The sequence below is a fragment of the Balaenoptera borealis genome, assembly GCF_965194805.1.
Source record: "Balaenoptera borealis genome assembly, chromosome: 3".
NCBI classification, from domain to species: Eukaryota; Metazoa; Chordata; class Mammalia; order Artiodactyla; family Balaenopteridae; genus Balaenoptera; species Balaenoptera borealis.
The window spans coordinates 49557082-49575004 of record NC_138866.1 but is presented as its reverse complement, the minus strand read 5'-3'; the positions used below and the strand labels follow the sequence as shown (position 1 = coordinate 49575004).

Genomic DNA, 17923 nt, shown 5'->3' with positions numbered 1-17923 from the left:
TAATGGGATAATAACAAAAATTAATGGGATAGTGAAGATATGGGTAAAAAGAGGGTCTGCATATACTAGAACTTATCTGGAAGTAAATTTGGCAGAATGTTTCAAAGTTCTAAAAATGTACCTAGTCTTTAGTACCACGATTCCATTTCTAGGACTACATCCTAAAATAATTACTAGGCTATGAAGGCATTATATAAATATGTTTGTTACAGTATTGTTTACAATAACAAAAAGAACTGAAATAACCTACATGCTTAATAATAATAGTTAAAATGTAGTGTCTCCATAGAACATGGTACTTTCAGACTTTAAAAGCTGCGTTGAAGTATATTTATTAGCATGGAAAATGTTCAAGATAGTGAGTGAAAAAAAGCAGGTTATAAAATAGTGAGATTCTATTTTTGTAAATATACATAGGTTTGTATGAATATGTGGACAAATGTTCATAAGGATAAATAAATCTTATAAAGATAACTAATCTCTACGTATTGCAAAACGAAGTTATTTTTGTCTTATTATATTCATCTATATTTTTCTGAATATTTTTACAATGAGCTACATTACTTTTATAATCATTTGAAGCACAAAAATATGATTTGTACTTTGGGAAAAAAATATAAACTTCCTTTTTCATTTTTGGAAATTAAGACTAAAATCCACAAAAGCTAAACAGCTATGGTCAATAAAATTTCTTTTCTTTCACCTTAAATGCACTTGCCATTAAAAAAAAAAATCTTAAACATTACTAGTCTATCAACTTTTGCTATAAATATTATCATAATTACACTGTAAAGTGTCACTATAAAGACAATGTAATTTTAGTTTGCTATTGGTTAAATCGTAAGTATTTTTTATAGCAGCCAGCAGTGTCTTCTAATTTTCACAAATAATATCTTACTAAATATCTTAATACAGCACTTAGGACTTTAATGAGAAAACAGTTTTGTAAACTTACCTCTGCCAAATCTTCAAAACAGCTTCCAGCTAAGGGATGAGGGCTGCTTTCATCAGTCATTTCAACTGTGTCTTCAATTAAACCTAAAAGTTTCACGGTCAATTCATGTATATCTAAAATGTTACTGAAAATCTTTTCAATATCCTAAAAAAAAAGGAAGGTTAAGTAAGGCATGTCAGTTTGAGAATTTCATTTAAGAATTACTAAATATAAGTAATGTAAGTGTTAAGGATGTTATTTTCACCCAATAACATACCAGTATATTTCAAGACATAAAATATTGAATATATTCCAAATTATAGCAAAAGTCAATCATGAATAAAGAAGAGAAATAAAAAAACCTCTTGGATTAGATTTAGAATTACTGAACAGAACTATATAGAATCTGTATTTTCCAGTAAATCCAGTAAATCTCATATGGTGGATGATTCTAAGCAACTCTTTACATAAAGCATTCTGGCATTTGAGTATTTTAAAATTGGCTAAGTGCTATAAGTCTTGATCAAGGTCTCACAGAGCTGGTTAATGACAAAAGCTGGGATCAAAATGAAGATCTGACTCCTAATCCAGACACAAACTGGTGTCACAATATGTAGCCTGTCTCTTGAATTTGAGGAGGAATTAAAGATTTCATTCAAGCTTTCAGGTGTGAATTTTATCTGGGTTAAAACATGTTAAGTCCTCTGGAAACAAAAAGACCATATGACTGATTATCCAGGTTATGGCCAACTATTATTCACTCTGCATCTTGTAATGGAAGCATCACAGATTAAGGAACCTGACAGACCTGAGCTTGGATCCTGACCCCACTACTTGCTAGATGAGTGACCCTGGATTAGGACAATAATGACAGTAATAACAGCTTACATTTCTTGTTAGTATGTTCCAGGCACTACTTATAAGTATTGATTACTTGACATGTAATTTCATAACAGCCTTATTAGATAGATCCTATCATCATCCTCATTTTACGAATGAGGAAACAGGAACAGAGCAGTTAAGTAATTTGCCCAGGGTCACACAGTTGGTATATTAATACCTACCCATAAAGTTCTTAAGAGGATTAAATGAGATGATTTCTACAAAATGCTCCTGGCATATATTAGGCCTTCCACAAATGTGAGCTTTCTGAAAACATAGGAGTAGGGCCCAAAGGAGTAAATTAAGATCAATAGTCATTCATTCTTTTATCAAATATTTACTGAGTTCTATGCTCTGACCTTAGATGGCCTTTATTTCAAAAGTTTACACTCTCAACTATGCTGAAAAAATATAGTAGATATAGAGATAGAGAAAAGGGATTCTTTCTCTTAACCCTTCAGTATTATAATAAAAATTTTCTATCAAATCAGCACAAATTCAGTGAAAAGAGACTCATAAAAATTAATTCCTGAGGAATGAAAACTGATGGGACGCAGAAAAGGCAAAGAGGATAATATTAGCTACCAGCAATTGTTATTAGCTAACAGCATTTGTTAAGCTTTTAATTCTTTACACCACTATAGACAAAACCCAATTATACTGTGGTATAAAAGAACCAAAATTCAAGTTCAACCTCCATAACTAACTTATCATAACTATTTTATGTCAATTTCCTCACCAGTAAGGTAGAAATGATAATACCTGTCCTACCTATCTCAGAGAATTGTTAAGGGTCACATAAAATAGGAGAATAATTTAAAAAACATAAAATGTTGACTACTTAAGGCAGTGTGTCCAGTAGGAGTTATTATCAAATGTTAAACTAAATATGCATATTTTAAAAAAGGATAAAAGCCAATTAAAAACACCTTAAATTATCAGTGAAATTAATTCTTCTGGAAAAGAATGAAAAAGCTAAATCAGGGACTTCCCTGGCAGTCCAGTGGCTAAGACTCCGTGCTCCCAATGCAGGGGGCCGGCTTCAATCCCTGGTCAGGGAACTAGATCTCACGTGCCGCAACTAAGAGTTCACATGCCACAACTAAAGATCCCACATGCTGCAACTAAAAGATCCCACATGCCACAACGAAGATCCGGTGCAGCCAAATAAATAGATAAATATTTAAGAAAGAAAAAAAAGCTAAATCAGATCCTAATCTTAAGCACTCAGCCAGCTGTGTCTGAGCATCACTCCTATTCACTCATGTAATAGTTATTTGGGGGAGGAAGTCAGGAAGTAAAAGAAAAGCCAAATATTCAAAGTGAAAGACACTCAGGGACTTCCCTGGTGGCACAGTTGTTAAGAATCTGCCTGCCAATGCAGGGGACACGGGTTTAAGCCCTGGTCCGGGAAGATCCCACATGCTGCGGAGCAAATAAGCCCATGTGCCACAACTACTGAGCCTGCGCTCTAGAGCCCACGAGCCACAACTACTGAAGCCCATGCACCTAGAGCCCGTGCTCCTCAACGAGAGAAGCCACCACAATAAGAAGCCTGTGCACCACAACAAAGAGTAGCCCCCGCTCGCCGCAACTAGAGAAAGCCTGCACGCGGCAACGAAGACCCAACACAGCCAAAAATAAAAAATATAAATAAATAAAAATTTTAAAAATCATTAAAAAAAAGAAAGTGAAAGACACTCAGACATCTAAGAAAAAACAGATCACGTGAGAAATGAAGGAAAGAAAAATAAATCTAAATTTTAAAAAACCCCACAAAACAGTACTTGTCTAGCTAGATTCCTTAGAGTGGACTTCAGAACCTAGAGAGGTAGGGAAAACATGGACAAGTCTCCCTGGATCCCCATCCTACTCACCCCATTCCTACGCTGTCTTTCAACAGCGGAGCTCTGCCTTTGCTTATTTGATATTCTGTATAAACTTTCATTCTTCAAAAGTTCCACTAGTAAAACTTTAAACTACACTCTAAAGTACTTACCAAAAGACAGGAAAAAGCATAAGTCTTTCTTTTCTAGACCATACATTTCTTTCACCATCTTCAAATGAATGACTATAAATCTCAAATACTGCACAGTAGAAAAAGATTTTTAATTTTTTAATTTTTTTATTTTTTGGCTGCATTGGGTCTCCGTTGCTGCGTGCGGGTTTTCTCTAGTTGCGGCGAGCGGGGGCTACTCTTCATTGTGGTGCACAGGCCTCTCGTTGCGGTGGCTTTTCTTGTTGCGGAGCACGGGCTCTAGGGCGCGTGGGCTCAGTAGCTGTGGCATGCAGGCTCACTAGTTGTGGCTCGCGGGCTCTAGAGCGCAGGCTCAGTAGTTGTGGCACACGAGCTTAGTTGCTCCGCGGCATGTGGGATCTTCCTGGACCAGGGCTCGAACCCATGTCCCTTGCACTGGCAGGTGGATTCTTAACCACTGAGCCACCAGGGAAGCCCGAAAAAGATTTTATTCCAGTGTAATCCCCCTAATTTTGTGTCTAATTTTCATTGTCACTGCACTTATTATATTAGTATAACAATTCACATATTAAAAACCCCACAATATCCCCGGTGTTCATAGCAGCATTATTTACAACTGCCAAGATATGGAAGCAATGTAAGTGTCCCTCAAAAGATGAACGGATAAAGAAGATGTGGTATATATACACAATGGAATACTACTCAGCCATAAGAAAAAGAATGAAATATTGCCATTTGCAGCAACATGGATGGACCTGGAGGGCTAAATGAATTAAGTCAGACAGAGAAAGACAAATAACAATTATATGTGGAATCTAAAAAATACAACAAACTAGTGAATATAACAAAAAAGAAGCAGACTCACAAATAAAGAGAACAAATTAGTGGTTACCAGAAGGTGTGGGTGGCAATATAGGGGTGAGGGAGTGGGAGGTAAAAACTACTGGGTGTAAGACAGGCTACAAGGACGTACAGCAAGTCCCCTACATACAAACGAGTTCCGTTCCGAGAGCAGGTTCGTAAGTCCAATTTGTTCATAAGTCCAACAAAGTCAGCCTAGGTACCCAACTAACACAATCGGCTATACAGTACGGTACTGTAATAGGCTTATAATACTTTTCACACAAATAATACATAAAAAACAAACACAAAATATAAAGAAAACATTTTTAATCTTACAGTACAGTACCTTGAAAAGTACAGTAGTACAGTACAACAGCTGGCATACAGGGGCATGTTTGCATCTTTGAAAGTTCGCAACTTGAAAGTATGTATGTAGGGGACTTACCATATTGTACAACATGGGGAATATAGCCAATATTTTATAATAACTATAAATGGAGTATAACCTTTAAAACTTGTGAATCACTATGTTGTACACCTGTAATTCATATAATATTGTATATCAACTATACTTCAACAAAAAATCTGAAAAAAATTAAAAATAGACAAAGCTAAACAACCCCACAATACTAAATAATACAATATTTTGTTTACATACTCATAAAGTATATGAAGTTACTATTTATGATTTTAAGCTACTATATGACTTTTTGGGGTAGACAGAATTTCAAACCCAAAAGGTACTTACAGAAGGTTTAAACAGCTTTCTGTCAGAAAGAAAAGCTTCTCGAAACACTTTTATGATCATATTTAGTTCCCGTAGATACTGTCTTTCTTCTGCAATTTCAGTTCTGACAAGGTCATAGTAGTTTAATTCACCTGAAGAACTAGGTTCATCTTCACAAAGAGAAACCAAGCCTATGTCATCCTGATCAAACATGTCCATCAAAACCTAAGAAATATAAATCAGTAATGGATAAACTTATTTTCCTTACTGTTATAAGACCATCTCAAAGTACTTGGAATTAAAACGTTATTAAACAATGAGAGTTGTGTGTATTACAGGCTAAAATTTTAAGAGAAAATCCAAAATAAGAGAAATATGAAAAGTTGAAGTGAGATAACGTTCAAATAAAACTGGATATGGAGAAATAAATATTTATGAAAATAAGATAAATCTAACAGTGAAATATATATATACATATATGTACACATATACATGTATGTCTGTGTGTATATAAATAAAGGTACATACGCACACATAAACATAAAATATATAATAGCAAAAAGAGCACACATTTGGAGAACAACAATCTGAACCAAAATTCTAGTTCTACCACTTACCTGTGATTACAGACAAGTTATTTATTCTTTTGAAAGTCAGATCCCTTATATGTAAAATATAACTGATGAAAGAATTCAATGAAGTAATGGACATAAAACACATACTATTACATCTGGCAAACAGTAGGCATTCAAAATGGTAGTTCTTTGTCCTACTGTAAGGATGCTTATATGCACTCGAGCAGAGTTTAAAGGAGAAAAGTAAAATGATACGCAAAATATATTAACAGCGTGATACTTTTCTGATGCATATTTACTACATCAACAACTGCTATTAAGTTCATTTGTTAAAATCAAGCATCCCCTGGGACTTCCCCTGGTGGTCCAGTGGTAAAGAATTCACCTTACAATGCAGGGGATGCAGGTTCCATCCCCGGTCAGGGAACTAAGACCCCACATGCCGCAGGGCAACTAAGCCCGAGTGCCACAACTGCTGAGCTTGCCCCCCTCAACTAGAGCCCACGTGCTCTGGAACCCGCGCACCATAGCTACAGAGCCTGTGCGTCACAACTAGAGAGAGAAAACCTGCGCACCACAACGAAAGATCCCACATGCCTCAATGAAAATCCCGTGTGCCACAACTAAGACCCAACGCAGCCAAAAATAAATAAAAATAAATATAAATAATAAATAAATCTTAAAAAAAAAATCAAGCACCCCACAGATGCTTAAATTGCTATAGTGACAATTTCCCCTTTCAGAAAATAGTAAAGATTGCTACTATGGATTTAAGTCAACCAACAGGCAAGAACTAGCTGTATAACAAAAGCAATAGGAAAAAGGTGACCATACTTTTTAGAATTAAAAATAGTTTAAAAAGAAAAGAAAAATTGGACCTACTTAATTATATACTCTAGACTGACTGAAAACTACTTTCTTAGAGTTTAGGAAAAAAGAAAAGGCACAATCCCAAAAAGGAAGCTCCAAAAAGTAAAACAATTTCAAGGGGATGAGAGGAAATTCTAACAATACAATATGAGATATTCATTCATTCATTCATTCTCAAAAACATCTATTGATCACCAGAAATTGTGCCAGATGTTGGTAAGACACAGCAGTAAGCGAAATAAACATGAACCCTGCCCTCCTGATCTTCTTTTAAATCTAACTCAAAAATATTTCTTAAATCTGGTCAATCCTCTCCATTCCCCTCCACACTTCAAATCAGACTATTAAGCAATCACAACATCTATTAAAAGGTCTTGCAATATGATCTCCCTGCCACTGGTTTCTTCCCAACCCCATTTTCAAAATTATGTTCCTAAAACCAAATTTGTGTCATACCCTACCTAAAAACGATACTGGATTTCATTGCTTTCAGCACACAATTCTAATTTCATGAAGATAAAGGCCATTCACAATCTAATCCCAGCCCACTTCCCTAGCCTCATCTCCTGTGATACTTTAAAATCCATCTTCTCCTCATTGCCCCCCCTCCATGAAACTCACCCTCCTGCCATCATCACCTCTGATTCCCAGCCACATTAGACCTCTGAAGAAACCATTGGGGCTGCACACAGAATCAGCTAATGAAATCTGATTTTAAGCAGACACGCAAAAGAACAGAAGGTATGACACAGAACAGTCTTCTCTTCCCCAGCAGAGATATTTTTAAAGTAGTCTGTACTTGCTCTAATTCCTTACTTCTCAAGCTCACTACTCTATTGAAACTGCTCTCGCTAATGACCTTTGAATATCTTTTTGTTTTCTCTAGTTATCAACACAGCTGACCAGAACTTCTTAAAACTTTCTCTTCCCTTGGCTTCTCATACACCATTCTGTCAGTGAGGCCTCCTTCTCTACTACTCACCTTCTCCAACATCCACTGCAGGGTTCCATTTTTGGAACTGTTTTGGTCACACAACACCCAAAATCCCGAATGTAAATGCTATAGGAGTCAGGTAGATAATATCATGTTAATACATAAGAAGAGGTGATGGGGAGTGCGGCAAACTAGAAGGTGCATGCACCTAAAGAAGAAAGGCACTGTTCAATGCCAGCTATTCTGTCAGGCCTTTTGATTTTCTTTTTTCAAGAAGAGTCTGGAATCTAGATTTTTATGAAGAATTTTCATATCTGTAAATATAAACAGACTGCAAATAATTCAAAATTTTAAGAAGTAAACCTGGAGTCCCTATTCACTAGCAGGCCACCAGTCTGAAACATCTACTATACTTCCTCCTGAGTGAGCTCACCTTCTTAAACGATGTTCAGTTACTAGATAACAACTCCCTAAACATTTATCTCAGCATCTCTCTGGACCCTAGGCAGGTGTTACCAGAAGCTTGCTAGATATCTCTGTCTGACAAACCTATACATGTACACTCTACTTCAGAATCACTAATCACAGCATCATCTCCTTGGCTTTCATAGCTAGAAAACTTGTCACTACCCTAGACTTAACACTTCTCCAACTTCCACACCAAATCAGTCCCCAAATCCTGTTAACTCCAACTCAGAAACAGCTCTTAAATCTCGTCAGTTCCTTCTATTCTCCTGTCTAGAATGTCTTCTCTTACTTCTCTTTCCTTCCAACTCTCACATTTATTCATCTGATAAATCCCTAGCCATTTTCATCACTTAGCTAAAATATAATTGTCTTTGTATAGCTTTTCCCAACTCTCCCTGAACTCTATCAAAATCTGTTCCATTGGCTTCAGTCCTCCATTAGCAATCCTCTCTCTTTTCTATATAAGCACCTAACTTATATTGACATTTCTAAGGATAAGAGCCATGATTTCACCTTAAAATCCACAGCATTTGATACACAGTAAATGCACAAAAGATACTTGCTTAAAGAGTATATATGTAGGGCTTCCCTGGTGGCGCAGTGGTTAAGAATCCGTCTGCCAATGCAGGAGACATGGGTTCGAGCTCTGGTCCGGGAAGACCCCACATGCCGCGGAGCAACTAAGCCAATGTGCCACAGCTACTGAGCCTGCGCGCCACAACTACTGAAGCCTGCGTGCCTAGAACCCATGCTGTGCAACAAGAGAAGCCACCGCAATGAGAAGCCCGCTCACCGCAACAAAGAGTAGCCCCTGCTCGCCGCAACTAGAGAAAGCCCACACGCAGCAACGAAGACCCAACGCAGCCATAAATAAATAAATAAATAAATAAATTTCTATTAAAAAAAAAAGAGCATATATGCATTTTATGTTTGTAAACTGTTAGAATTGTAATGAAAGGCTAAAGCCCAAGTGAGTTAAAAATCAGAATAAATGTTAGGACAATAAAAGCATTTTTTGGTCATGTTCACAACAAGAATAATAAAGGAGAATTGGTTCTTGGAACAGATGGAGTAATATTACAACAAGAGAAAAAATACAGAAGAACTCAACTTCTATAACATCTGGGCTCACAGAAATAAACTTCTTCAGAGCAGCTCTGTGCTCTCTTACTCTCTCTTGCCTTTCTTAAACATCAATTTTCCTCTTAAGCATGTATGTTCTATTTTTCCAGTCTGAGTATCATTTTCCTTAATAGTGACAAGTATATTAGGGGTTGAGCTCTAAAATTCCTTCCTATGACCATCTAACTATTCTCAGCAATCTCTGATGTGCCAGAATACATCATATAGTCAAATGCCTCTTTTATTTTTAAGCGTAGAAAAAAGGTTGGTTCTCAAGTTCTCTATCAAATTATACGACCTTGTCTAGGAAATTACACAGATCCTTAGAAAGCATTTATTTGAATAGTTTATTAAACAGATGGTTTGTGAGCTCTTGAAATAGTGATCACAGGAAATCAGTTTAGATTTACTAAGACCACACCATGTCACACTAATCTCATTAATCCATTCACATGACTAGTCCCACAAATAAAGTCATCTGTATCTTAGCTAAACCTATGACAGTCTCTCATGACAAACTTGGAATCACAGTAGAAAAGGATGGGCAGGGGACTTCCCTGGTGATCCAGTGGTTAAGACTCTGCACTCCCAATGCAGGGGGCCCGGGTTCGATCCCCGCTCAGGGAACTAGATCCAGCATGCCACAACTAAGAGCCCGCATGCGGCAACAAAGATCCCGCGTGCTGCAAGTAAGACCTGGCTCAGCCAAATAAATAAATAAATAAATGTTAAAAAAAGAAAAGGATGGGCAAACTACAGCCCATAGGCCACAGTGAGCCTACTGCCCTTTATATAAATAAAGTTTTACTAGAATACAGCCCACACTCATTGGTTTATGGCTTCCTTTCTGCTACAAAGGCAAAGATGAGTAGTTCTAAGAAAGACGTGTAGCCTACAAAGCCTAAAATATTCAGCCACCCATCTGGTCCTTTACAGGTAAAGTCTGCTGACCCCTGAATTAGACAAAGAGGTAAAACAGTAGCTGATGAAAAGGCCATAGTGAAAAAAAGTGGTAATTTATTAACCTGGAACAATGCCTCGAATAACATACGTGAGAGGGGCTTCCCTGGTGGCGCAGTGGTTGAGAATCTGCCTGCCAATGCAGGGGACACGGGTTCGAGCCCTGGTCTGGGAAGATCCCACATGCCGTGGAGCAACTAGACCCGTGAGCCACAATTACTGAGCCCGCGCGTCTGAAGCCTGTGCTCCACAACAAGACAGGCCATGATAGTGAGAGGCCCGCGCACCGCGATGAAGAGTGGCCCCCACTTGCTGCAACTAGAGAAAGCCCTCGCACAGAAACGAAGACCCAACACAGCCATAAATAAATAAATAAATAAACAAAATTTAAAAAAAAATGTTAAGGATGTACCTCACATATCTTATTTAAAAAAACAAAAAAAAAAGTGAGAGATCTCATCTCTTAAACTTTCCCAATATTTTTAACAAATAATTTCCAACTAAAACAAACTAGGTTTCTCAGACTGGCATATATTACAAAAAGCTGGTATGATATCTACAATGATGAATGACAAAATTCGATTTTTATAATATCTTGATATGCTAGAGCATAGTCTCAGTAACATTACAAAGTTTTATAGAGAAAAACTTGAGTTCAAACTTAGAGGAAAAAAATATCAACAGCACAAGCTGTAAGAAATCAAAGATACAAGAGTATCTCATGTGGAAAGTCCCAGGGAGCTGAGACATCTGCAAACTCATTAAGTAAACAGAGTCATATGTGTGCTCAAAAAGGTTAATGCTGAAATTATAAAAGAACACCATATAGAATAAAGGAGGTGAGCCTTTCATTGCACTGTATTGGTCAGACCAAATCTAGACTGCTGTCTTTAGTTTTAGAAATCACAGTGTAAGAGCAATGCAATAATGAGATCTGAAAATCATGTCACAAAAAGATTGGTTTTCAAAGTCTCAAACGGTAAAAATTTAGTACATGGAAAAAAGCTTTAAATAACAGAATGACTTATTCTGAAAAACAGTTTGGTCTTATCTAATGTAGTCCAGAAGAGAGACTAGAATTAGTGAATGAAATTTAACAGGAAATTCAGATGCAAACTATTGCATATAGTATGGATAAACAACACGGTCATACTGTAGAGCACAGGGAACTATTGATATATTCAATATCCTGTGATAAACCTGTGTGGATTTGGTCTCGTAATTCTGAGACTGTGTAATTGTTTAGAATTTAACTACTTTCGCCTTTTAAAAGAGTCATGGAAAAGGTAACTGACTCAGATATGGAATAAAGTCTCTCCTTCCCACAGTCCCTCAATAATCCTGTTTGATTAATCCAAGGCCACTGTTTGAGGGCAGGGGGAGGGGAGGAATAGGGCAAATAAGGTAGGAATCCCTACACGAGGGTGTGAGGAAAAGCTGAGGGGGCCCGTCTCAGCGTGCTAGCTCCTGAGAGGAGTAGGGAGGGTGTTTACTGGGGGGGCGGGGGCTCACAACCTGGCACAAGATGTCAGAGATCATTCAGAGTAAAGAGACTATCCATATGATAGGGCAGCTTGATTCAGGGTGCTGGAGCCCTAGTGGATAAGGAGGGTATTTGCATGGGAAGGTGGTCCAGTAGCAGCAGTGGTGCAACATGGGATTGTCAGAACTTGAGTGGAGTAAGGAGAATGTATACAAAGAAGAAGGGTTTCTATGCCAAAATAGGGTGCCTACACCAGCGGGGGGAGAGAGGCCTGCTGGGAGACTGGTCACATACAGAAGGATTGATCAAATAAATAAATATATTAAGAAAAACAGGAGCCAGGTTTCTCACTATCAGATAAGGGAGTTACAAGTGTAAAAAGGGGAGGTTAAAATGAATCCTGTGGTATTGAACGTGGATTGAAGAGATCTGTGAACTTACATAAAGATAGATGAGAAATAAATATGATGTGTATGTATATATGTATACACACACAAACACACACACACACTCCCTAATTCTGGCCTCTAAGAGACCAGAGCAGTGACACTCCAATTTCAATTAGCTCATCTAGCACCAAGATCTTGGTTTCTAAATACCATTCTCCACTAAAAGGAACCAGGATTTTTTAGAAAACAACTAATTCCAGGCTTGAGCAGCAGGTAAAGAACAAGTTGAACCTGGAGCATCTTGTGTCAAAAGAAAGTGTTCAAAGAATGACAGGGACAGAGAAGCCAAATTGAAGGAGTTCCCATTGGCCAAATGTGAGACAATATGAATATTAAATAATGAAGTAACAGGTTGTGTTCCACTGAATAAGAATCAATGAGTCCATATTAAAATAAACAAAATAAATAAATTTAAAGTGTGATGAGGAACACGATATTTACATAGCCTTAAAATATTCCACAAAATATTTATTAATTACAAAAGGGAAAGGAGTCCTTTAAAGTAGAGAAGCCTAGAGGACGAACCCTTAATCAAGTGACCAAAGTGACCATCACTAGTAATGGGACACAGTGAAATTGTATGTCGTGTAAGAAAATGCAATGAGAAGAACTCCTATGATATTCCTGCCACAGATCCATAACCTAAATCTTATCAAGAGAAAACATCAGAAAAAACTAAAGGAAGGGGCATTTTAAACATTAACAGGTATAATCCTTAAAAACGTCAAGGTCATAAAAGTTAAGAGAAGAATGAAGAACTGTTCCAGAATGAACAAGGAGAAAAAAGATACATGACTACTAGACACAACACATGATTCTGAACTGGATCATTTTGCTCTAAAGGACATCACCGGGACAAGTGGCAAAACCTGAACGGGGGTCTAAGGATTACGTAATATAACGTATCCACATTCATTTCCTGGATTTTGATTGTCATACCGTGGTTATACAGGAAAATGTTTTTGTTTGTAGGACACACTAAACTATGTTGGCAACCTACTCTCAAGGGGTTTAGGGCACAGGGGAGCATTTTTATTGTACATACAACTTTTCTAAAAGTCTGAGCTAGAAACAAAGTTAAAAAAAACATGTAATCATTTTTTTCATTTTTTCAGAAGTCAAAATAGAAATAACAAGGAAGTTCTACTATAAAATTTAAGTGAAAAATCATTTTTGAGACTACGGCATAGTACAATCACTCTCAATCATAACTGCACATCAGAATCACCTGTGATAGTTTCAAAAATTTTGAAAATACTGAGGCTTAGAGGCCCATCCCAGGCCAAGTAAATCAGCTCTGGGGGTGAATGCAGGCATCAGTATTCTCTACAAGCTTTCTGGTAATTCTGATGTGCAAAGTGGAGAACCACTGGCATGTGCCAGGTCCTGGGGTAATTCACCCTTAGAGGTCTAGTTCAGGTACCTTCTCTATGAAATGTCCCTGGTCCCCCCTTTGCCAGAGTTAATCACTTTCTCCACCACCTTTGATTTATTTGTATAATAGTTTTAATTACATTGTGCTGCAATTATTTGGTTATAATACTTTTATTTCCCACTAAAATAAACTCCTTCTAACACAGGGATTGCTGATTTGTTCACTGTTGTATTTTCAATGCTCAGGACAGTGACTGACACATAAGAGGTACTCAAAAATGTTGATTTAAAAAGAAAAAAAAGGAGGGAAAGTGGAAAGGGAAGAAAAGGAGGAGAGAGGAAAAGAAAGAAAAGACTCAATTTCTTTCCTCAGTAGCTTACAGCCAGGAAGAAAGAAGATAAGTAACAAAAAATTATCAAAAGGAAGTAACTTTGGCATTGCAAAGTCTTCTTCTCTCTACCTGTGCCCCATGACCCATGTTGTGAAATCAAAGCATGTTTTTCAAAATTACTTCTTAAACTTAAACATATCTAAATATTCTGTATTTATTCTCTTTCTTAAAATACAAAACTCAAACTACTTTTCTTAAACTGGTTTGAGGCTTTGGATGTTTTTTCCTATAGGTAAAAAATTCTTGCTGGATAAAAGATTCTCACCCTGTCACATGCTAAAAAACCTGAAAATATCATTGTTAGTCTGTAAAGCCACCATTTTTCTGTCTTCCAACACCAGGAACTATAAAAATCACTAATATAATCATGTATTAAAAAACAGAGGTATAAGTGACAAATAGTCTCTATCATTCAGGTTAAGTTTAAATACCTTTTAACACTTACCTTATCTGCACACATTGACACTTTAATGTCCTGTTGGGATATTTCATAATGTCGGATATTAAAAACATAATTACCAGCCAATTTCAAAATATCAGCTGAGATATACTCTAGTACAGCCACAATATATAGGGACACATGGTAGTCCACTTTGTACCCTAAAACTTCCTGTGGAAAAAATAAACAATTTAATTCCAAAAAATGGCAGCACTGTCAAGTAGCAGTTAAGGACTTAAAAATTTTATTTAACATTCTTGCTTATAAAGAACTTTCTATAAACCAAATGTCTAAACTCAAAGGTACCACAGGATATAAAATGAGCTGTTGGCTCAGTATCAGGGTTTCTTTTTCTCTCTCTCTTTTTTAAAGAGACACCTAAACTAACAAATCTGCCTTTAGTATCAAACAAGAAGAGATGGTTGATTCTAAGACAGAAATCTTGGACTGGACTTCCCTGAAAACCTCTTGATACATTATCCGAAACCCATCTGACAAGTATCTGCTATCTTCAAGGATCTTGCTTTAATTAATATCCCCAAATTACAATGGTTTTTACTAAGTGGAGGATGTGTGTATGTGTGTGTGTGTGTGTTGGGTGGGGGGAGGGGGAGTCTTGAAATTTCTACCAAATGGTATTCAAATCCATGTACGCCAATTATTTTCTATAGACTAAATAATATTCCCTAGACAACTTTTCCAACGTACAGAAAAATATCTGTGATAAATACAGATTAATTTAAAAACAGTTCTGAACTCACAGGAGCTTTTGCATTATATATTTTATTAATCAACAAAAAGCTGGAAGTCAATCAGGGGTAGCAATCATTAGAAGATGCCACAAAGATGCATTATTTCTTACCATTAACCTTTAATATTATTTGAAAAGCAATCTGATTTCATCAAAGCATACTTCTTTTTGTTTTGTACACGTATTAAGAAACGTATATATGTATGTATGTGTATAAACAAGTGTACACACATTCAAGTGCACATACACAATAAGACCATGCTATATAAATACACAAATACTATATAAAGTATTATTTGTTAAAAGTAACCTCCCCAATGTTTTTTTGTGTGTTTTTTGTTTGTTTGCTTGTTTGTTCTACCTTCAGTGAAGGATGGATTTTGTCCACAGGCAGTAAGAGAGGATTTCTCCGTTTTCGTTTCTCTATGGCAGACTGTGCATCAGCAATAGCCCATTTATCAATTGGATGAGGAAAGGTCTTTTGAACTCGTTCCTGTTCAGATCACAGCAGAACTACTGTTAATAGAAGTGCTCATAAACAGAAAATTCACACAAAATTAAACTTTATCATCATCCATAACACCAGCAGTTAATAGTAACGTAACATATTCTGATTCCTGCAATAAATGAAATTTGTTTAAAAAAAAAAAGATCAACATGCTATCAAGATTTTTCCACATAATTCCCATAGGTGAGGAAAAAGGTGAAGTTTAAACAGAAAGCTTTAAGTGTAAGCATAATTAAGATAAAATGGAAAAAGGAAAAAGTAATAATATTAGGGGAGATTAAAGCAAACATGAAATACTCTATCAGTGATTTTAAGGTCAAGGTTTCTAGGGTTAAAACTGTTTACCTAGCAGAAGTTAACTCATTATTAATAATTATTATGCAGTCTCTCTCCTGCTAATCTCAGAGCTTTATAGAGAAGAATTTTAAAAGAAGAAATATCATGTACCTCTTAAAGGATCAAGTGTGTGGCAGAGCTCAGAAAGGTTTAAGGAAATGTATCTCTCGGCAAAAACAATCCAAGCCTTTTATGTTACTATTTTGTTCATCTAATCTTAAATATAACCAGTAATTGGCATGAATAATGAGAAGTAATGATAGCTGAATCAAACTCCAATTTAGCAGGATTTCCTATTTTTAAAATTATATTCTCAGCTTCTAACATATTTAGCTTCTGAAAAGTATACTTCTATTATATTTACTTATGTCCAATTCTTACAGCAGAGAACAGGGAAACAAATGCTTTAATTCCCAGAGTCCCTGAAAATCTTAATAGATTACTCCAAATTAAGATTATCCTTTACACTGGAAGTTGTTGCCTTGTTATAGAAACAATCTTCAAAAGAAAGGTGATATAAACAGTATAATGCCAAAGTAACTTTTAAAAGCTATACTGACAGTTATTTCTAAAAATCTAGAAATACTCCCATGCAACTGAGCCAAAACAAGTATTTCAGCACTGAATTACACACGATCTTTTAGAGGTATATATATGTATATATATTTTTTAATCAATGAGTAAAATGTTTATTCTATACTAGTCCTTTATTGAGGTAATATTTATATGCAGTAAAATGCACAGATCTTAAGTGCACCATTGAATGAGTTTTGAAAAATGCTTACACCTGTGTAACCATCACCCTAATCAAGATTACAGAAAATTTCTATCATCTTAATCTCACCCTTCATAGGCAGCCAGCAGCCACAATCCTGATTTCTATCATCATTACTTTTAGCTATTTCTGATTTTCATATAACTGGAATCATATAATACATACTCTCTGGGGTATGTCTCATTTTGCTCTATATGATATCTGTGGATTGTAGCTATGTTATTGCATATATCAATAGTTCATTCTTTCATTTTACAACACTACTAAGTAGTATTCCATTTTATGAATCTATCACAATTTGTTTTCCCATTCTCTTGTAGATGGAAATTTTAGTTGTTTTAATTTTTGCCTACTATGAATAAAACTGCTTGGATATTCATGTAAAAGTCTCTTTGTGAAGATATATTTCCATTTCTCTAGGGTTAAATACCCAGGGGTAAAATTGCTGGGTCATAGGCTAGATATATATTTAACTATAAGAAACTGCAAAACAATTTTTCAAAGTACTTATGCCATTTTATACTCCCACTAGCAATGTATAAGAGTTCTAGTTGCTCTACATCTCATCAATATTCCATGTTACCAGTCTTTAATTTTATCCCTTTTAGTGGGTGTGAAATAGTATCTCATCGTAGTTTTAATCTCTATTTCCCTGAAGAATTATGAGTTTGAGTACCTTTTCATATGCTTATTGGCCATAAGTATATCTTCTTTTATGAAGTGTCTGTTCAAGATTTTTGCCCACTTGGGTGAGCAGGGTATCTTTTTATTACTGACTTGTAGGAGTTTTTGGTTGTTTGTTTGTTTGTTTTAACATATTCTGGATACAAGCCCTTTGTAAGGAATACATATTGAAACATTTTCTCCTAGTCTGTGACTTATACCTTTTTTATTTTCACATCAATTTTATTTTTTGATATTTACAGTGTTTTGAGTCCTCTGTAAAAAAACATTTAACACTAGCTTATATTCTCCTGCATTTTCTTCTAGAAAATTTACAGTTTCAGCATTTATGTTTAAGACTATAATGTATCTTGAACTAATTTTTGTGTGAGATAGTTTTCAAGGGTTTTTCCCACCATAAATTTATCCAGTTGTTTTAGCACTTTTTTTGCTGAAAAAC

General features: G+C 36.0%; 1 protein-coding gene across 4 annotated transcripts in view; it reads right to left on the bottom strand.

Annotated features, from left to right (window-relative positions):
* SOS2 (SOS Ras/Rho guanine nucleotide exchange factor 2) overlaps positions 1 to 17923 on the bottom strand; it is a 100007-nt gene that overhangs the window by 54513 nt on the left and 27571 nt on the right. For 2 of the 4 annotated variants that reach the window (XM_082384801.1, XM_082384803.1), the window contains exons 3-7: positions 15543 to 15674; positions 14437 to 14601; positions 7792 to 7869; positions 5386 to 5589; positions 956 to 1099 (exon numbers count right to left, since the gene is read on the bottom strand). In XM_082384801.1, coding sequence (XP_082240927.1) covers positions 956 to 1099; positions 5386 to 5589; positions 7792 to 7869; positions 14437 to 14601; positions 15543 to 15674 — 723 coding nt within the window. The remainder of the gene's footprint in view (positions 1 to 955; positions 1100 to 5385; positions 5590 to 7791; positions 7870 to 14436; positions 14602 to 15542; positions 15675 to 17923) is intronic. The other 2 variants (XM_082384802.1, XM_082384804.1) reach the window with 2 other exon arrangements.